Genomic DNA, 22,614 nt, shown 5'->3' on the forward strand with positions numbered 1-22,614 from the left:
AATCTATATGCATTATGCTTTACGCTTCTTCACTTGTGTTCCTTGGAACAGATTGTTAACACGTTTCTTTGGGGAGCCCAGCCTCAGAGACTGACTCTGAAGTAATGGCTTCCTTAGCGTATTAAATAATTCTGACAGGCTGCTCATTTTCTTTAATTATCTCCAAGTATCAGTGGTTAAAAACTTGTAAAAAATAATGGTATAAGTAATTAACCTATTGGCTTTGCTTTTCCTGTGAGCTATACAAGATAATAAGAAATGTGTAGTGCATTTGGTCACATTTTATGCATTATACAGATATTTTTACTATTAGGGAAAACTTAAAATGGTATTATTTGGAGGAAAAGAAGCCTGCAACACTTCTGCCTGACATCTACAAGACAGGAACCAAAGATTATTTCATTCTGTGTTTGTGTGGGCTCTATCACCATGTTTGCTAATGATGAATAGTTGGTGTGTTATGAGTCAGATAAATATGCAGAAGTTATTTGCTTCAGTAGTTTATCTCCAGTGTTATTTTCCAGTAACTTAGCTCAAACTGCAGGAAGAAAAAAAAGTTACAAAGATAAATATAAGTAAAAGTATACAAGGACTTTGCAAAGCCATTGACATTATATCATGATCATGTATTTAAATAGCTGAAAGTAATTTATAGTCTTAATATTCATGGGTATTATAAACTAGAGGACAAAATGAAGAAGGGCCTAAAACAACCTGCAAAGAAAGATAATGATGACATTTGTCTAAATGCTGCCAATACCCCACACACATCAACAGACTTTATTAACACAAATCCTTTTCAGAAAATGGATCTTCAGATTTGGGGATTTTAACTTAAATTTTCATTTTTTCCTGGTAAAATCCAGTTCACATGATGCCACTACCGATTTTATAACCAGCTGATGAGAGCTGTATATCTTTACTTAAAGAGAAATTGCTTTTGCTTACAACAAAAACATAAACTAAAGCCCACTTCCATTTTGAGCTGTGTCCAAAACATAAACTGGACCTTTCCTGAAAAATTCTTTTTGATTCTCTCAAAATAAAGAAGGGGATATTTTCCTTCTTAAATACTGAAATCCTGACCGTGTTTCAGAATTGTGGCATTTGCCCATTACCTGGTAAATGGCATATCTCCAATTTTTGTTCCAATCTCAAGTGCACTTTTGAGGCAAATCTCTTCATCATTCAGACCTACTGTACTTTTGTTCACTTCAGGAGAGGTCTTGGAGAGTACAGACTAGATCACTTCTGGATAAAAATAAGCCAAGAGTATGCACTACAGGAATTGATACTTAGTCCATCGAACTAGATGAGATCTTGCCTGCAGCAAAAAAAAACCCTGAGGTGAATTTATTGTAGGAATTGTTCCTCAGCACCAACTGCTTCATTCTACAGATCCACTTTTACAGGTTCACATTACTTGCTAACATAGGTGAACCTCATGTCTAATAAAAAGTAGATAGGGAGAAACTACCTTAGGCTAGGTCAGTGCTGACATGTTTAGTCAGCCCTCTTCTCCTAAATTTTAGCTATAATTTTCCAGTCCTTTTAAGAAGACCTACTGAGTAGATGTGATTTATACAATCAGGTCTCTAAAGGAGAGGAAGAAATTATGCAGAATAGTAATATAAAGTAGGAGAGTATGGTCACAGTTTTGTAGTAGCTCTTTCTGATATTCATATTACAATTTATATTTATACAATTTATATGCATAAATATGTCATATTTCCATGCTTGTAAAGTACACCCCTCATAGTCTACAATGCTCGTGAACAAAATCATAGCAGAGACAGGCTATTGAGTTAGAAGAAATGAGCTTCCAAAGTACAGAGACAAGAGAGATGCCTAAGCAAAAATTTCAATTGTATATTCTGCTGTGCTGTTGAATTACATTAAAAAAAAAATAACCCCCAAAATTATATTCAGTGGGGGTCTAGTACAAATATATATGTGTGTGTGTATGTAAGTATACACGTATATATTAAAAAAAATCTTTATGATTTGCCTGTGAGTTCTACAGGGGGACTACAAATAAAAAATGAAGCCTGAGTAAAAGTTACGTTTGCCCATATGCCTTTGTTTGTTAACTGTCTGTCTTATTTGTGTTAGAATGTGTTCAGCCATTATCTTTCACAATAAAAAAACATACAAAGAACAACAAAAATGATGAGACAGGTCAAATTTACATTGAAGCCACTGAGAGATTTCAATTTTAATAAATTGATTGATACGACAAAGTATGAAACAGGTGACGCAAAGTTAGAATCATGAAAGAAATGAAAAATATTTTGTGATACATTTGGTTTTGAAATATGGTCTATGTAGATAGGGTTTTTTCACTACAGTAATGAAAGATAATATGAAGTCTATTTATTTACTTATTTATTTTAATGGAAAAAACCCTAGAATAACCCAATTAAAAGATAATTTTTTCAAGAGAAAAATTTAGGTGTGAAAAAAGGATAAAAGGATTTATGAAGAACTGACATAGTTTTCTAAACATTGGTTTATGCTTTTAATAGTGTATTTATTCCTGTGGAAGCAAGTACTTTCTCCTGAATATGTGCTCTTGAAAATATTCCCTGTATTTTTTTTCTAAACTACAAAAATTAATATTTCAAAACTTTTTATATATGAAAGAGAAAGGATGTATACATTATTCACAATCTGTGATAGAGAAATCTTGTATGTAGAACACAGTCAAAAAAGCCATCGTTTTTTTCCTTAAAGTCTCATAAAATGTGTAATTTTAAAATACAGGCTATGTAAAATTCATCTGCCCTTTCTTTTGGAAACATTTTCTAGCTGTTTTGCAGCATCCATTAGTAATGCATATGATTTACACGTTTGATCATGTTGTTTGGGTTTATTTTTTTCTTTTCGCTCTTCCATGTCTCACTGGGAAAAGAACTACTCTAAAAGAAGCATGTGCAAACCATGTGGGTATATGTTTGTATGTGTAAAACCAGCAGCTAGGGAAACTTGATTTGATTATTCACTTTTGTTCTGATAAATGATCCAGATTTCCTTCTCATAGTCCCTCTGGTTCCACTGTCTTGACCTTTAGAGCTTTCATCCTTAAACCTTCATTGAACTGACCCAGTTTCATATGGAAGGAGGACAAGTTTGCTTTAGTTGGTGGTCTGTTGAGATCGTAATCTCTGGTCTTCAGAATCAGCTGGAGTTACTGGGGTTGACCATCTCTTAGGTGTGCCCAGCTGAATCTGTACAAAGTTAGATTATTCTGCTTCACTTCTGTGATCTTTGCAGTTCTGTGGCTTGAATGAAAAACAAACTCATCTACAATGAAAAACAAGCTCATCTACAGCTGCTGTCATGCTGGAAGGCAGCTAAACAATGAGCGTACTGCCATTAAAGTCACTACTTTTTCACTGAATTCTGTTTACAGATTGTACCATTGAGCTACTTTCTACCATTCTATTTCTTTGTCTGTTCCCCTTCCTCTAAACTGGGTTGATAACACTATCTGTAAATCAATGTACAGTTATCATCTATAGCTCTTAAATAAACATGGGTTTGTAGAACCTGAACATCATTAACTTTCAATTCATAGTTCATAATAGTCAGTCAAAGTTCATAATACCTCCAGGACTTTGACAGCGTGTTGCTATTCAAATCCTACATACACCCTGCAGTGCTGATATGTGCTGCTAATTTGCTGTTGCCATGACTAGTTTATTACTTTGTCCACAGGGAAAAGTGCTTTTCCATTCTTTTCACAGCAGGCAGTACTGCTCAGCAAGGAAATGTAGCAGTTCTTGCGGACTAAGTAGAGAAAGAGCTGCTATCTGCTGCCCTGGTGCAACACAGCACAGATACTATCTGGGAGAGAGATAGGTGTAGCAGCAGGATTATCCCACAAAACATAGTAATACTTGGGGGGGGGGGGGGGATGGGGGGATGGGGAGGGGAAATGTTTTATTTCACTTTTAGGAAGTCATCTGGAAGCACCTTACAAGCTTCCCTCTGGTTTTGGTGTGTCTGTGTTGCTGTGCTGAGGAGCAATGTATGTTCGAATGCAGCACTGCAGTCATGGGGAGAAATATCCTCCAGCTGAAATACGTAGCTGCTTCTTTATAACCTCTTTATAGATGGGTATGTGTCTCTTCTTAGCTGTGCTTTGTACAGCCCAGCCTAGCTGAAACACCTGTTCATCTGCCTATTAAAGTCATGACATTCACAGATCACGGGCAAGCTGGAGAGCCACTCTGTATATTTTTTTTTTCCATCTTCCAAAAATGTTTCTTGTTGATCATTCTTAAAAATTAAAACAGTGCCTTTTCAGGCAAACAGGGCGAACTTGCTTCAGCAGAGAGGGCATGTATCAGATTTTTTTTTTTTTTGAGAGGGAGGTTAATCAGCATTTCTGATGTTCTTTATGTGTATGAACAAAACATTTTTTTATTTGTGGAATGAAGAGAGGTATTCAAGTTCTCCTATGATTTTCTCTTCTAAAATACAAATGCCATTTCACATTCATATCACACTTAAGAATGGATTTGTGTAGGTTTATCTTTACAGGGGTAAAGATTATATACTGAAAAAGAAAAATCCCAATGATTCCCATACTCCATGGACAGTTCCATGGTGCTGATAATAATGGAGTCACACAAGTCCCCAAAAAACCAGGAGCCCACAGTACTAACACAGTTGACTACGAAATGAATGCTTCAGAATGACAGAAATGCTACACTGCTACTAGCTGCAGCTGGTATATCAAATTAGGAAGAAAGTAAATTACTGTTGCTCCAGGTACCAGCTGTTCCAGTAATGAAAACTCCACTAAGAAGTCCTGTTTAATACAAACTAATCTTAAATTTATTTTTATCTTATGGAAGATTGGTGTTATAATGGCTTGTTAATCACACTGGCTAAGCCCAGTCTAACCAGATCAGGAAATTAATGAACAAATTAGCAAAGAAATCTTGATGCGTTTATGAATTTCAAAATACTTAGCAAGGGTTTCTCACTAATTTTACCAATTTTAAAAGTACATTTATAGAAAATTTATTATTCAATTAAATTCTTACAGAAGATCATCATCCTGATAAGGCAGTAGGTGTGCTGGGACATAGTTTATTCATGATTTCATAGCATAAAATTTCATTGTGACAGATGTTTGGCATCCCACACCAATTCATGCTTCTGGTAAACGTATCATTAAAACAAAAAATATTCATTTTCAAGGCACACATATACTAAATTAAAAGCTCATTTTTGCCTAAATATTTTCTTTTGTCTGTGCTAGATGATTTTTCAAAGCATATTTTGCAGCAGTCAAAACAAGGCCAGCTGGATGCCAGCAAGGGATGAATCTATTCTGAAAGCTGGAAGAGGCCCACTGCAAGTGATTGCTGTATTCCTTTCATACCCCTGAGCCAGCCTCTCAAAAGATGTAGTTTTAGAGTAAAGGATGTAGCTCTAAATTGGGTCTCATAGCAGCTCAACAAGAATGGCTATTTCCCTCTGCAGGTGTGGAAGGTGAGGGTAGGAGTGGGAAGCTCTGTACATAAAGCTTTTTTCATTTTTCTGTTCACATTGAGTCAAAATCCCCATTGTTCCTTTAACAGAATGTCATGGTTTAACCCCGGCCAGCAACCCAGCCCCATGCAGCCGCTCACTCATTCCCCTCACCCAGCGGGATGGGGAGGAGAATCAGAAAGGAATGTAAAACTCAGGGGTTGAGATAAGAACAATTTAATAGGTTAAGCAAAAGTCACGCATGCAAGCAAAGCAAAGCAAGGAATTCATTCACCACTCCCCATGGGCAGGCAGGTGCTCGGCCATCCCCAGGACAGCAGGGCTCCATCATGCGTAACGGTTACTCAGGAAGACAAACGCCATAATGCCAGATGTCCCCCCCTTCCTTCTTCTTCCCCCAGTTTATATACTCAGCACGATGTCATACGGTATGGAACATCCCTTTGGCTAGTTCGGGTCACCTGTCCTGGCTGTGTCCCCTCCCAATTTCCGATGTCCCTCCAGCCCTCTCGCTGGCAGGGCTTGAGAAACCGAAAAGTCCTTCACTGAGCATAAACATCACCCAGCAACAACCAAAACCATCAGTGTGCTGTCAACATTGTTTTCACACCAAATCCAAAAGACAGCACTGCACCAGACACTAAGAAGTAAATTAATCCTCTTCCAGCTGAAACCAGGACACAGAACAATCTTTATGGGGCATGTGGCTGGTACAAATAGATCTGTGCTCTTCTGTGGATGTGGTTTTTGGCAATTATGTGCTACTTCCTACACATAAAATGCAATACTACAGAGTACTCCTTGCATGCCTTTCCACAGGTGGCTTACACACTGTTCTTTTCAGAGGCTGCACCTGATATGTTCATATAGTCAGACACTGTGATCATCATCCAGGAGGTAGATCTTGCCTACTGAGTGAGATAGGAAAATACAGCTTGCCTCAGTGCTAGAGAGCAATACTCTTCAAATACTGTAAGCAATACTTACAAGAGAATACTCTTGTAAGGCAGTTTTCACTGAATTCAATCTATACAATACAGTTCTGCTGAATGTAATCACCAACAGATATCCTTGAAAGAAATGAGATTTTGTAACAAACAACTTTGCACTGAAAACAAATATTTTAATAATAAATATCTTAATAGAATTAGAGACACTAGTTTTCCACAGATTCAGTAATTTGTTTATCTAGAGTATTTTCCTCTCAAAAAAGATGAGCAAAAGAAATAACTAGTTTTCTGGCTTGCTTATTTCTGGCAAATTCATTAGTCAATGTGTAATTACCTGTTCATTCTTTGATTTGGTTTAAGCAAGAACACTCTGTTAATGTATTACCTTCCTGAATGAATTGGATTCTTCCAGTAATTGACTTATTGTCCTACGTAAATTAGAATACATTATCCTTTATTGTTAAATGTAGTTCGATTTATGGTGCAAATATTGCTAGAGTAAGAGTTTCATAAACAAAGAGATGCTAATTAGTTTAGGATTAGCTGATCTAATTCTAAATAGGTACCAGTGTTTTGTGATCTCATTAATGAATATGTAGTTTCTATACACATGTCTTTCAGGTATAGTTAAAATTCATCTTTTGCTAGGTTGTATGTTTGCTTAAAATGCCTTATTCACAGTAGAGATTCTCTATTATTCAGTGAGTAAAAATATTTGTCAGAACAAAGCAGAAAATTGTTCTTTGCCATAAGCTGTGTTTACATTGCCTTTTCAGAGAGGCATTAACATGTTCCTCAATCCTGGTTTCTGTATTTGGAGCAAGCGTAATAAGATGGTGAACTTGAGAACTATCTTGCAAATCCATGAGAACTTAAAGGCAGACAGCAAGGGAAATAGGTAATGTTTGATGCTTAGAAGGTCTCCAGCCCATAAATTTATTATTTAATAGGTAAGGTTGTTCTTATGTTCAAAAAAGGCATGTGCAAATCATCTGCCACACCAAAGGGATATTTTTTTTTACAAAAATTACTAAAAAATGTGAATATTATTTCCTTGAACATAATTAGCAACTACTGAAAATCCAAATTAACTATTGATATCTGCAGTACTTTCAGTGAAAGAAGTTTTACTTCTGTGAACAGTAATAAACAGATAAAACCCCTGTCACATAGCAAGTAATTCCTGCACCAGTGGAAGGATTTTATTGTAATTTCTGTCTGACTGAAGTTTTATTGTTAAAATTGCAAAAAAGCATTATTTGATCAAGTTTATCGTATCTCTTCCATCTTGAAGCAATCAAATAATTTTATTTGAGGTTCTGGAAAATCAGAGGGGTGGGGGAGAGAGAGGGAGAGAGACATGGTGAGTTATTTCCACACAAGAAAAGACTTGTTTCTATTGTGAGATCTTCAGTTTGTTAAAACTTAAAAGTGGAAAGAAAATCTACCTGAGTGTGTGAATTTAAACAAAGCAAATGTTTATTCTCACTCTGCAGGGGGGTACCCCGCTAGCACTCTGCAGGAGAGTATTCTGCTAGTACTTGCAAGGCCCTAATTATTATTGAATAAAACCGGAGACAATAGGAGGCTTGCCATTGACTTTCTCAAGGCCAAGATTTAAGCTTTATGGGCACAATTAGGCTTCCCTGGGTCCTGGAGAGATTTTGCCATGGAAAATTATTTTCCCCAGGACTTCAGGAAGAACCATATGCAGAAGGATTAGGAACAAATCAACACCTCTGTTGTTTTGTTGGGCAGCTCTTTCAGAAAAGGATGGAATATAAATTCACCCAGACACCACTCTTCTGCCTTGCTTCCTGCTTCTTCCCTCTCCCAAGGTCTTTGTAGCAATAAACTTGCCAACCTCTGTCTGGGGTAAAATGACTTCTATGCTTGTCTCTTCCTTGTCCATCCCCAATAGCAGCAGCAGAGGTGGTTGTTCTTTATTTTGTCTGTATAAAACAAAAGTACAGCCACAGCTATAGAAAGTGGAGATCTTACCACAGCCATACAATAATTTCTGTTCCCAATTACAAAGATTTTTAATTTTTTTCTATCTATTATACTGTGTTTTCCCCTACTTCTTCAGAACATTTATTTTATCCATTAAGAACATGAGTAAATCTTGCAAGTAAATGCTATAACTTCATGTAAACTCAACGCATTTTTTAAAAGATTGCATTGGGACAATCCAGCAGAGACAATCACCATTCAGATTTATAATTAAACTGCTCCACTTAAGCAGAAATAATTTAGTCTTGAGCTGTGGAAGATATTTTTCTTTTGCTTGTTAGTACATATGTGTGACGTTTTTATTAAAAAGAAAGCAACCAGTATTCTTGCGCAGTGCAGCTTAATGATATGTAAAATATGTATGTATCCATAATTTACAATATATACAGGTTTTCTCTGATTTGGTTCAGTTCTGTGTGGTGCCATATAAATGCTGTTTTAAATAATTCAAGCCTGAAGCCTGAATTCTATCTGGCACTACCTGTGTCTTAAGAACCTGCTTTTCTCCCATCCAGAGATCAATTGATTAAAAGACCCCACTGAAAGAAAATAACTGTTTCTGCAAAACTGCCAAAAAAGGTTTCTATTGGTCAAGCTGGAAGAAAATGCAAACCATGCAGTGTGTCACCTACCTGTATTGTTTCAGCATAATGAAATAAATACATACAACATAACCCTTTCCTATGCTGCTTCTGGAATCTGAGGAAAATCAACAGCTGCTCTGTGAAAAGGTGATTTCATTAATACAGCCTTTACAAATATTATTTTGAGAAAATCTTACAGCTGGAACATGGGTCACATGATTGCGCTTGCTTGGAATTGAGACACCTGGGCGCAAAAGAATTCTTTCAGCTTCTGTGCTGTGCTTTCTGTTCCTGTATCTCATACACATTAAGCATTATTGATTCATGACTGCTGGATGATTTTGCATTTTATTTTGTGTCGTGGTATGCTTGTTTTCCTGGGGATTTTTTATCCAACTTAGGTTAAGACAAAGATATTAAAAATTCAGAAAGTAGAATATTTCACTCATACAATTCTGTGCCTGTAAATGCCCTAAAGTTACGCCTGTTATGTATGTGTTAAAATTAGTATTTTTCACTTCTGTGATAAGAACTAAGATTTTTTTTTTCCTATTTAGAACAGAGAAGTAGCCACAGAGTTCATGACAATATGCCTTGTCACAGTGATGGGCAGGTTGAGGCAGAATCTTTCTACTCTGTCAGTTCCTGCCTGTTCTAGTGTGTCATAAACCAAAAAGAGACACCTTAATGGCCAGTGCTGTACAGTAGGTGTGATTAACAGAAGAGTTTTTTTGTATTTAATATAACATTAAATTTAAATACATGAGGAAGAGAGTTTTTATATTAATTTCCAATGCTGTCAGTGAAGAAAAATATTTGAAATTGTGGAAATAAAATGTATTATGGGAAAGATCAAAATGAAGAAAGTTTAATCAGCACCAGAAGAATTTAATAGGCCTTTGCTCTAAACCCCCCCAAGATCAGACTGGAATGGAAAAGCATACTGATATAAATAAAAAATGAAATAGTGGAAGATTTATTTGCTACTTAAAGTTGCAATCAATGTCAAATTGAACATAAGCTTTTATAATCGGTTTAGAATCTTTGACCTCTCCAAAGCAATGGACTTAAACTGCTATTCTTTCAGCATATGTTTCCAACATTGTGTTTACTCAAAAACAAGGACACCCGACAGATCTAGTCTTTCTTTTCATGTCCTAACGACAGGAACTTGTTCTTTTAGATTTATGACAGAGCTACCATTAAAAGTACTTAAAAGTTGTGTATGTATCAGTGATTTTAAAAGATTATTGTTAATGTTATCATCTTTGAGACATACACACAGAGTCTGCAGCGTATGTAGACTATGGGGCAATGCAACAGGAGTCTGTATGGTGATCTGTGTCCTTTCATGTCTCTGCAGGTCAGAGAACTGTGGCTTCCTAAAGCAGGGTAAACCTAGTTTAGGGAGCCTTACAGAGGATGTGCTTCTAGGAGCTACACTGAACCTCTGACTGTCCAGAGAATCTGTTACTAGATATTTTGCAGAGCTCAGCCAGGGAGCCAGATTCAGGCTTGGGATTCCCTTTGAGTGTGGTCAGGTGCACCATTTCTACAACTATGGAGGTCAGCTAACTCCTAACCACAGTCCCCTAACACAGGACTCATTAATGGAAGAAGATAACTGTCTTCATGACTACTGTTCCTTTAAATTTTTATGAACGCATAGTTGAAGATATATTTCTTCTCCTAGTTGCAGCTGTGGTGTGGAAATGTATGCTGCTCCACAGTTACTGTCCTTCACATAAGATGCTGCCTCCTCAGAAGTGTATCTCCAGCAGGAAGTTGGAGTTTTCCATAATTAATTTCAGAAGAGCCAGACTTACAAAGCTGCTTTAATTAGATGGGGCAGTATGATATAAAGCCGTTCAAAGGAACTCAATTAGCTCCAGACATTTGGGTTGGAGGAGTAAAAGCAACCAGAGGAAGGAATGGGAAGCTATGCAGAGCCATTATCTCTTCCAGCATTGGATTTCATTCCATAGCCCCTGTTTGCCATGGCGGCTGTCAATAAGCGTCTGTCTTTTTTTCTGTCACTTCAGCAACAGGATGTCATACAGTATGCTGCCTTCTCTGTGACATATTCATAGCTAATCCTACAGCCTACAGAAAGGCATTCCCAACTGGCATCAGCAGGTCAATTCCTATGAGAGAAAATGGTTGTGCAACTGAGCAGCTGAAGTTATAGCATCTATGGGAAATTAAATCTCAAGAATAAAGCCTGTTCACAGTGTCATGACGCATTATTAGGTGAGATGAGGCATCTCATATATTGATCATGTTGGACTTGGTATTCAAGCATGTGTATTCTGATGCTAATGGTATATTTTCCATGTAAAGCCCAACTAGTTACCATATAAGGAATAAGGAAAATAAACCATGATTTTATACCTTGTAGCTTAAGACATCTATAGAGTCTAATTCTACAGAAAATGGATCACATTCACACACCCTTGAAAGCAAATAGTTTTTGTCATTTCTTTTCAAAGTACAAACACCTCATTTTAGACTGAAAATATCTAACCTTGCCAACTGCTTAATTTCAGTGACACTTTGTAAAATAAAGCTCCTGCTTGTTCTCAACTTCTTGAACAGTGGTTATCTGGTGATCTTCAGAGAGACTATCTTCATAAATATAATTAGGTAGTCATTAGGGATTATAAATTCTCCTCTAATAGGTCTCTTACATTTTTTCTTATGAAGATAACATGTTTCATGTAAAGGCTTCCTAAGTCTCTAGTATCTATTTTTATTTTATTTGTTCATACAGCATATTTTGTATTTTCGTGCATTGATCTTTTATATATGTTCCAGAAAGGATACGGCAGGGAGCATAATGCAAAATAATATATTACTGTCAGTATGTAGCATCCAGCGACACGCAGGGCATTTTTATATTCTTACAGTGATTCCTGTTTCAAGAAGAAATAGTACAATCATATGTACTACCTAAAAAGAGCACCACCGCTTGATACTTACCATTTTAATTAATTACAGCAGTGCCATCGGGTGTTTTGCCGGTCTTGCACAATTAAATAGCAAGAATTCAGAATGTGATTGTAATGTTGTCTTTTCTTCATTTAGTTTTCAGAATTAAAAAAAAAAAAAAGAGAAAGAAATATTTCCTTGAAAGGGAATACAAGTATCTGCTGCTGAAAGCTGTGATGATTTTTCTCCAGACCTCTGTTTGTGGCCAATTCCCTTCCCTCATTTCTCAGTTTCAGGCATCAACGTTATGCTCCCACTTAGCCACCGGGACTCCAGCCAGGCACTGGTACGGAGGGAGCGCCAGTGCTTTCACAGATGTAAATCAAACCAGCTCCACTGGTGCCAACTGAAATGCATTAATTTGTAAGAGGTGATGTCTTGCACAGACTCCTTTGAACCAGAAGATAGGTTTACCATAGATTTGAAGCACACAGTAGTGAAAAGAAAGGAAAAGGCCACATCTGCGCATGAAGATGTGTGGCGTGACCTCACCTTTCCCATCTGATGCACTAAGGTCTTTGGACTGTGAAGGTTTCAGATTCAATTCTCTGCTCTGTTCCTGTAAATACTCTGAAAAACTCTGAAATTAAAAAAAAAAAAAAAAAAAAGATGGTGAGATCATTTGCCACTGAGCTGTCATCAGCAGCTGCACATTTCATTGTAGCTGGTATTAGTTCAGCAGGATGTATAAAACTGCATTGAAGAAAGAAGAAATTAGAAGTTGATAAATTTCCTCAAGTTTTGTCTTCCACTGTTGTCTAACGGCTAATACTGAAATTTGTTGTTGGAAGCTGTGATTATGTTGTTGCTTTACCATGGCAATGCCTAGAGGCCTCAGTCGATTCATGGTCCCATCAGCTGTAACCATTCTGCAGAACATTTCTCTCAAATGGAATTCAACATAACTGTGGCCTTAAACCTATCAACATACATTCACAGAGCACATCATAACGTGGTATTATATGAGTTCAGTAACAATAACATAATAAAAAAACCAACTTCTGATATCGATTCTTACTTTAAAGTTTAACAGAGAGAACCAGGACACTTTCCATATGTATCAACTCCAACTGAAATGGTGATGTAAAAGTCACCATCAGAAATATATGCAAGTTATAACTTACATAGATAATTACTTGTATGGTTAATCTATAAAGACATATTTTCGATAGATTTTTATTACAATATTTTACTAGTGCATTTTTTTTTTTTCTTTAGCAGTATTTTTGTGTCTATAGGAAATGAAATTTCATTTTAAAAAGTACTAATTTTGGAATGTGCTTTTGCAAAAGTTACTATTGAAATCTGCATAATGTAAAAAAACCATACTTATAGAGTTGAATTAGAAAAATAACAGTCCCTGACCCCTCAAGTCAGTGATGTTGATAGGGTTGAGGATTCCTTTGAATTGACCAAGTCAGGTACTGTTTTTATTCCTTGCTAATGACTTATTTACCATCATATTACTAAATGCCAACCACACTCATTATTGGCAAAGTCTGGTCTGACTTAGTATGTTTAAACTAAATCCCTGTGACAGAAGGAGATAATGTTTTATTTAATTGGGTAATCAGTGTTTAATTTAAATAAAGTTCAGCTTTATTTGCCAAACAGAAATCATTAGAAAAAGTGTGGAAAACCTTGTTATTTAATTCCTCTTGAATAAGAACATATTCTAATATAATTTGGACACTGTTCAAAAGATACTTCAAAATGCAGAACCATGTTGGCTATTACTATTTTTATAAAAATTAGACAGAAGTATGCAATTCATGGAAGTAAACATTTTACTAAACATAGGAAAAGAAACCATAGCAATACATCCCTAAGAAAATTAATCATGGTCATAAGATATGCACAGCTGGCTAGTTCAAATAATTATTTTTTTTATCCTTGGTATATTTTTATATACACACACACATACATCCTTTAATTGACATTTTTAATTACTGTTTAAAATTCTCGTAGCACTAAGAAAGCCTAGTCATGGATGAGGGTCCCTTGTAAAAGCCCTGTACAGAGCTAGTACAAAAACACCCCTTCCCATTGCAAATAATTTTCAGTCTCAAGAGGAAACAAAACCATCTTTTCCAAATAACCTTTAAAAACCATTCTTTTCTTTTTTTTTTTCCTTTTTCTTTCACCTCATAATTTTGCAGTTGGACTCCATGATCTTAAAGGTCTTTTCCAACCTAAATGATTCTATGATTCTATGATTTTAGTTATTACTTTTTTCCATGTGTTTATTTTACAACTTCTTTTTCATATGACCCATTTTGTAATAGTGTCCTAACTCCTCCCAGCACAAGCTTTAGCTTGCAGTCTTGCCTGATTAATGCATGTTAAATGACTATTCAGAAGATGCCCAAGGTAATTCATAGTTTTAGGATCAAGAAACATTGGTACTGAGCAGATTTGTGAGCAGATTTTGCCTTGTCCCTAATTGTCCTTGGAGCGTTGTATGTAGGTGTGGGTGTGTGATGGAGAGGGGAGGAAAGAAAATATATTTGATTCCGTTTGATTAGCAGCAATTGCATTGTTGTTTTTCATTATTCAGTTTCCTGAATTAAAGTCTCTGAAAAACTTCCCCCCACCTCCCTCCAACTTTTATCTCAGCAAAAATTTCAACTTTTTTATATATTTAGAGAGAAGGAAAAAAATACATTTATATAAAAACACTGTGAAAGAATCTAATTACCAGTTTTTAAAAGGAACTATGCAACCTGCGTAGACCATAAAGTTCTTGCTAATAGAAAATATGTGTAGAATAAATATCTTTTAAAAGGGCAATATTCCAAATAGAAAGTCTTCTTGGGTGGTTAGTATTAAAGATTTCTTTAGACTTATTTACACCCTCCTCTTACGTAGTGGGCATCCCTGTTCCAACACATAGACTTTTGCAGTAGAGGATTGCCAAAATAGCTGTGCTTGCATCCATGCTTTCCAAACAATAATGGCTGTTTCTTATTTCCTCAGTTCAGGTTGTCATCCTGTTTGCAGTTTTAGGCAATAACTTGAGTTGACTGACTATTTTGCCTTCTTAGTTTTCATTCTGCATCTTACCCAAGAAAGGATTTGTAGACTGACTCAGTCTGGCATCTGGTATCGGATATGATTCAAGAACACTGTTACAGTTTCTGCATAGATTAATGCAATTTATTTCACAAATTGTCTCCATCTTATTATTCATACTTGATTTTTTTTATCAGTCTTTTCTTTTGCCATATGTGTTTTTGTTTGCACAGATTAGCAAGAATTATGGGATGATATGTCTTCGTCATCACAGAAAAATATTCATGATTTTCTGCACTAACAAAGTTTGCTGCAAAAAATGATTGATTTTACACTTGAGGTGGATTTGCCCAAAGATCTGACAATAAACTCTGTGTTAATTAGGTAGTGAGAATAACGGTGCAGAACTGAGCAAAAGTACAAATGAATCCCTCGCATTTCCAAACCTTTGTGGCATTTTTAGTATTCAAAATTTACAAACAAAATTTAACAGTAGGGAAAATCCATGTGGATACAATCGTGTACCACCCTGTTGTAGTAAATTCAAGTAATTCTGAAATGTAAACACGCGTGGGGGATCTAGGTAAGATTTGAGCACTTGTTTGCCCTGTAGCTTTGCTCAAATAGCAGAAGAGCAAGAACTAGAAAATAAGTATAAGCAAGAAAGAGAAACAGGATACAAACCCAAAACTACTGCTGGACACAGTGTCAGAAAAGCTGGTCTCTGACAAATATTCTGTATATTTTTCAGCACAAAAAATAAATGTATTTTCTTCCAGTGCAATGCAGCTTGTAATACATAAATCAGAGACACACTAGCAAGCACTGAGTCTTTAGCCTAAACTGCTTTCTTGAAATTTCAGGCATTGAAAGTCAGGATAATTAGTTTGCCCAAGTCCAACCAATGCTAGTTCCTCACTCTCCATCCTTCCATTTAATCTCAGTACTGTATGCCTTTGGTTATTGCAGAATTCAGTTCATTTTTAATTAAATCAATCAGCTATTCCCCTACAGTAATTAGGGACTTTGTAATGTTGAATTGCCTCACAAATAGCTCAATGTGGGTTGCAAATAGCATACATTTGTGCTTTGTTCAGCAATGGCATCTAAAGAAGCCTGTATCGAAATCAGCAGATTAGCAAGATTTGATGAATAAATACAATGTGACAGATCCCAGCTAATGTAAAGCAATACAACTTTGCTTAAATCAATGGAATGGTTCCTCGGTTATACTAGCTGAGTGTGAAGCACAGTAAACACATCTATAACTGTAGAATTTCTAATGCTGCCAGTTATAAAGTTTTTTTTCTCCAATGCATTTGGAAAAAAGCTATGCTTGTGCTTGTCTTTGTATTTCACTCTTCCTCTTAGGAGCCCTTGTTTTGCTTTTTTCTTGTTATACTTCTTGAATTTTTTCCCCAGCTAGGGGAAGCAACTATAATTATTTCTCTCTGGTATAATCCAAGTGTTCGGATAACACATGCAACGCAGCCTTATTTGTTACTAGTTGAACATAAACCCTTCAGCTGGCAATCAGAAAGATACTCAACCATCTCAGCTTTAGAGCCAAATCTGATGACAGGAGACGGGAGTAGAGACAATATTCTTGGCACACTTCTCTGTTTACAAATCACTGCTTTGAAACCACATTCCTTTGCTCTGTGATATTTTTACTTCCAGGAGTATGGAACAAGGTAGGCTTCACAGTAAAGCCCAGACATATTTTATTTAATACAGGGACACAGGGGAAGAAAATGGTGTGGTATAATTTCTAGCGTTTTTTCTTTGAGCTTTGTCATCAACATTATTTTTTTCCACTTCATGTGTATCTGTTAGCCTCTATATGATAGTAGAAGGAAAATTATAAGTTTTAACTGATCAAGGTATAATGGAACAGCAGGGAACTTGTGAGCCACTTAAATTAAAATGATGAGGAAGAAATAGGCATTAATTATGTCAGGCTGCATTATCTTTTCATTTTGCAAGCAAGGAAATATTTTAACATCTCAGAAACAAAATGCTTTACTTCAGACTGGAAAGATAATTTAAAATCACATGCAGGGGGCAGCTAGATAAAGATCAGAATCTAGTATATTCACTGAGCAGGAATGATGAGATGAAAAAGTAGGCATAGATAGGCTATATTCATGTTCGCTCTGTCCCACAAACCATGACCTCTTCCGCGGTCACAAGGACCTATTTTCAATTTCAAGGCGATAGCTATAAATGTTAATAATTGCCTTTACCTCTTTCTCTGTAGCTTAGCTTCTTGCCCCATTACCAAAACCATTTAGTTTCTCAGTAATTCATTTTCTACATAATCTCCTTTCATGTCCCGTGTTTCCTCTATTGTGTTTCACCTTGGGCAGTATATAATGTAAATAAAGCCTATACCCATAATCACTTTACTATACTACTAAAGGGAATTCACTATTGAAAACTCTACAACCTGTGTCCATTATAGCAGATCTCTTTAGTTCTCATTAGATGGGACAAGCAGGTGAATATTTTAGAAGCTATTTCAGCATCAGTGATGTAACCTTGAATATATATTCAAAACATTTAGATGTATTTAAAGAATGAACGTGAAACAGATGAAGGCATTTGAGAAAGAAGTTAATCATACTGTATTTTGATTACAAAAATTCCTGTATTTGACATAGTGTTTAAGGCCACGTTACAGTAGTATAGGCACTGATCAAATGGACAAAAATGTCCAAGAACCTATAGTCAGATATTTCTTTTTTCCAAATTAGAAATAGAGATTTAACATACTTATAGCCTCAAAAATGGGTATATTTGTATTTAAGGCAAAAATAATTGAGTTAAGGAAGGAATGATTGAGTCTTATATTATTCCAATGAACAAGAGAACTCCTAGCTTAACACTGACCACAATGTGGTTATCTCAGAAAGGACAGAAACAAGCAATCACCTCTCTGTGTAAGAGGTAGTATTTTTAATTCTGTTTAGCATTTACTGTAATTAAGAGGTCTATATTGTCTTTTTTAAAACCAGGTCTGAGACTGAGTTTAGGATTCTGTCAAGGTCTTTCATGTTAAATGAAAATTAGAGACTTCCCTTCTACTCTTTAGAAAACCAAATGCCTGTGAAAACTTTTGACACTGTCATGTCATCTCATGTTTGTTTGATGTGCTTACTGGTGGTTTTCCATCCTTAGTCTGAAATTTCAGTTTATAACAAATTTAAAGCCCTGCTTCATTGCAGTTTTAGGAGTGAACATTATTCATGAGAGAAAGCAGGTGGGATTTTGAAATGCTTTCTATTCTGGGTACTAGATGGGGATAAAAAAAAATTAGGTAATGTGCTACTCATTTTTTTTCTTGCACTTAGGGGCAGTTACAGACTTTGAAACTGGTTCCTCTAATGCCTTTTATTACATAAGAGAGAAAAAAAAAAGCTCCTTCCAGCCTAGAAAAAGCCATTAATGTTCTTTTCCTCCCCCTTTTTTTTTTGTATTCTCAAGCTTCATTCAGACTTGGACAAGGGAGTGGGCACTGTTAAATATACCCTTTCAGGAGATGGTGCTGGCACGGTTTTTACCATTGATGAGACCACAGGAGACATCCACGCCATAAGAAGCCTAGATAGAGAAGAAAAACCTTTCTACACACTCCGGGCTCAGGCTGTAGATGTTGACACCAAGAAACCACTAGAGCCTGAATCAGAGTTCATCATCAAAGTGCAGGACATTAATGATAATGAGCCAAAGTTCCTGGATGGGCCTTATGTTGCCAGTGTCCCAGAAATGTCTCCAGTGGGTGAGTAAGAAGCTTTAAACACTTTGATAACTATTTGCAGATTACGTAATTGTCTCAATGTGCATTTCCTGCTGAGGAAAGAAAAAGAAGGCTGACATGAAAATGTATCTTCTAAAACTTATTATTAGAAATGTCTGGCTTTGTTCTTAGAAATATATAGATTACAGGGGTTTTTTAGCTTTATTTGCTTATTTAGAAACTCATTCTCCTGCAAAATGAATACTTGTCAGTCTTTGAGGACAGGAGGAGAAAAAAAAATAAATTCAAGGCAGGTATCTAAGGTCCAGGAGTTCTGTGTACCCCCAAACCTGATATTTCACATAATGAAGTACATTCTTCTGTCTTCCTAGTTTACGTTGACTGTCTACTGTACAGAATTAGATGGTACAACAGCATCTTACCATTACTGTTCTTTTATTTGTGGCTGTTAAAGTCCTACAGCACTTGCATGACCCCCTAATTGTGAATTAGGAGGCAATTATTTATCCATATCCTGCTGCACTGTGGGTGTTGAAAGCAAAGATTGCCCTAACCTGGTGCTCCACAGTGCAAGAACGGGAGTCAGAGAGGCTCAGCAAGACTGGCACAGGGTCTTAAAAACCTGATGTCGAAGAAAATATTGAGTGCATTGGATACTTAAGTTAAAAAAAAAAAACCAAACAAAAAACAAACAAAAAAAAAAACCAAAAAAAAACCCCAAAAAAACAGAGAGAGAAGACTGACTGGAAACATGGTAAGTTTTAAAGAAGCTAGTATATAGAGGAGAGAACAATTTTCTTTCCAAAGAAAAGTGGACTGTAGTAAGGATACTGAAGCACTTTTGTTTGAAGAGTTTTGACACTACCATTGACATTTGCTGGGAAAGACATAAAGAGTATTGATCCTGCTTTGGAGCAGGAGAATAGACTAAATGGGCCCTTCAGGTCACTGCCTGATGGCTGATTCTGGAATGGTCCTGAGCAGTGTGTTTGCAACACAAGCACACTGCTTGTGTCCTGCTGCCAGATGGCACTTCAGGCTTCCCTGCAGGCACCAGAAATTAATTCATTCTGGGCTGGGAGGCCTTTAACTTCCCAATGCTAGTTTCAGCTTATTGCCATTTTCTCTCCTAAATTGTCTTTTCCCAGTACTTCACAAGCCAGCAGTAGTCGTTTAATACTCCCTGTAGCTGCTAACAGTTTCAGAAGTTTTCTGACTCTTAAATGTGCAGAGGGATCCTGTTGTCCCTTCAGCTGTGCAGCTCAGGTGGTGGTGTTCTGAAAGACAATCCAGGAGACAACTAGCTATTTACACAAGTTGTTACATGGAATTAGTGAGGTGGTATTTTAACTGTAGTGATAAAAAGTAGTAGAATGTGATAAAATGTGATACGAATAGACATGTAGAGGTGATCTTTTTAATCTCATACAAGTGTTGAGATGGGTTTAGTATAGTCACCCACAGAGGTGCATCTATAGGTTCACTATATAGGCGCACTATTGTTCTTGCCCCTATAGAGATGCCTAGTAATATTACTGTTATATTATTTATAGATGGAAAATATCTGTTGTATTTTCAAATCTATTTCTGTGGCAAATTTAGAGAAAAAATTTCTCACCTGTGAATGTATGGTTAGTTATTAGATTGTTTTTGAGGCACTATCAGAGAGAAATAAGCAAAATAATAATGAATAATGCTATTTACACAGTAGAATGCAGTACATGCATTCAGTCTCTCACTGTTCTCTCCATATTCCTTTCTTATTTTCTTAAGTATGTGTGTGCAGTAGCAGACAAAATGCTAACAGTGGTATTATTTTGTGGGAAACTCTCTTCAAGGTGTGCCATGCATTATGGCTTTTACATTGACCGGCAGCTGCATGACTAAATGAGATGCAACCGAATATGCTGTGTCACGCATACATCATTTTAAAAGAAATGTTTTTCAATTTATTCTCCTTTGGGAGAACAGCAGCAAATGCCATGCCAAAGATGCATCCTCGTGATCTTCACTTTATTCAGTCACATTCACAATGTCTGTAAGATGTATTTATAACAGGGTTTTGGTTTTTTTTTTTCCTCTATAAGAAAATAAAAGATGGATGAAAATTGATCAGAAAAGTCAAGGCAAGGAAATTGTGCCCTAAATGGAGGCCTAAACTCCAATTAGTGGTTACTAAAGCAGATAACAATTTTTGCTCTTAGGTTGTCTTGCAGCAAAAATATCCAGAAATACCTTCTGTCGCCTATCCTGTGCCAGGAGATTGTGAGACTGGGCCTTCTGAGATGTAGGTCTCTCTACTGTCTTGCTCTTACCCATGCTTTTGCTGCCTTGTGCAAGCACAGATTTCTCAAAGGATCTAAAAGTACTGCTGCGTATCATCAGTAGCATTTAGTTGCACCTACAGAGATGCCTAGACCTATGACTGCCCGAGGATGACATTAAAAATCACTTTTGTTTTTTTAGTTGGTGCAGCATATGTTTTTTCTTGGCTTAGGCAAAAACCCTGATAAACTCTTCCTCTTATCTATGTTTTTACATTTTCATTTTCTAGTTGCTAGTTTTCAATTCCCAAATGTGTTAAACTTCATTTACTGTACGTTTGCAACAGTGTTTATTATGAACTGCACTCATGCACACTGTTTCCATGGTGGGAAATGCATTACAACATGACTTTTTTTCCCCCTTAGTAGTCATTTCTATGAGCCTGACAAGCTTTTGTGCCTAGTGACTTTTTATTATTTTTTATATTGATAGAGTCTTTTATTGTTGCATGACACTGGCATGCAAAGGTTTACTCAGTTTTGTAGTTTCTCCTAAGATTATTGGTACTAAGGAGCAAAGTATGAATGCCAGAGTTCATATTGAAAGGTGAATAGAGGGGCAGAGAAGTAGCTAATACAGTCCTCAAGACTTAACACCCAGTGTAAACAAACAGTATATATTCCATTTGGACAGTGAAATTGTATAAAACACCCTTGAAGTACCACAGTCTGCAGACATGAGAGGATTGCATGGGGCTGTGAAGTCCTGGGAAGAAAAGTGTCCTTCAGACCCCTCACAATCAGTTTAGAAATTTGCATGGCTGCATTGTCCTCAGTTTTGTAATGTCTCTAGCCTCCGTACTAATTGCTGTTGCTGAAGCTTTGGTGGCTGAAAAAATGCCGTAGCATTCATCCTCAGATTCAGAGTTCCAGTCATCAAGTTAGAGTAAAATACTGCATCAGCTTTATCCTGGACCTCGGTGACTTTTTACTGGAAAAGGTAAAAAAAGACGGAAATTTGTAGGATCCTCAATATCTGGCTTCCTGCACATAGATATGATTTAGACATATCTGTCAGCTGTACACTGGGGTTTGTATGTTTTTCTCTCCAGTCGATATGACTCCTTAAAAAAGATTATAGTAATGCATATCTTTTATCTTTTTTTGAAGTTATAATTTTAGGATTGCCATTTTTACTTAGTGGTGCCTTCCTTACTGGGAGCCAAATTCCCTCATATACTTTTTACTAAGAAAAAAATGTTAGCAGGATGTTTACAGTGCTCTAAAATTCTGATTTAAGCCCACTACAAACTAGCATGTCTACGGGTTTTATGCCAGAGGCTTGAGTGGCCAGCTAGCCTCACTCCTTCCATACGTGCACTCCAATTTGCTCATGTGTAATGGAGAGGACAGTCAATCACGCATACAAACAAACAAATGAAAAAAATATCTTCTTTTGAAAAGGCCCTTGGTTACCAGCATGCAGGCAACTGTACCTTTCTATGACTTCCATTATTTCTGGTACTTCCTAAGTGTGT

At 36.4% G+C, this 22,614-nt stretch overlaps 1 protein-coding gene across 4 annotated transcripts in view; it reads left to right on the forward strand.

The window, feature by feature from the left end:
- The window catches only part of CDH12 (cadherin 12), a 220,698-nt gene that overhangs the window by 79,958 nt on the left and 118,126 nt on the right, over positions 1-22,614 (forward strand). For all 4 annotated transcript variants that reach the window (XM_056333477.1, XM_056333476.1, XM_056333478.1 and 1 more), the window contains one exon: positions 18,539-18,833. In XM_056333477.1, coding sequence (XP_056189452.1) covers positions 18,539-18,833 — 295 coding nt within the window. The remainder of the gene's footprint in view (positions 1-18,538; positions 18,834-22,614) is intronic.

This window comes from Falco biarmicus, chromosome 3 (assembly GCF_023638135.1).
Source record: "Falco biarmicus isolate bFalBia1 chromosome 3, bFalBia1.pri, whole genome shotgun sequence".
In the NCBI taxonomy this organism is placed as follows: Eukaryota; Metazoa; Chordata; class Aves; order Falconiformes; family Falconidae; genus Falco; species Falco biarmicus.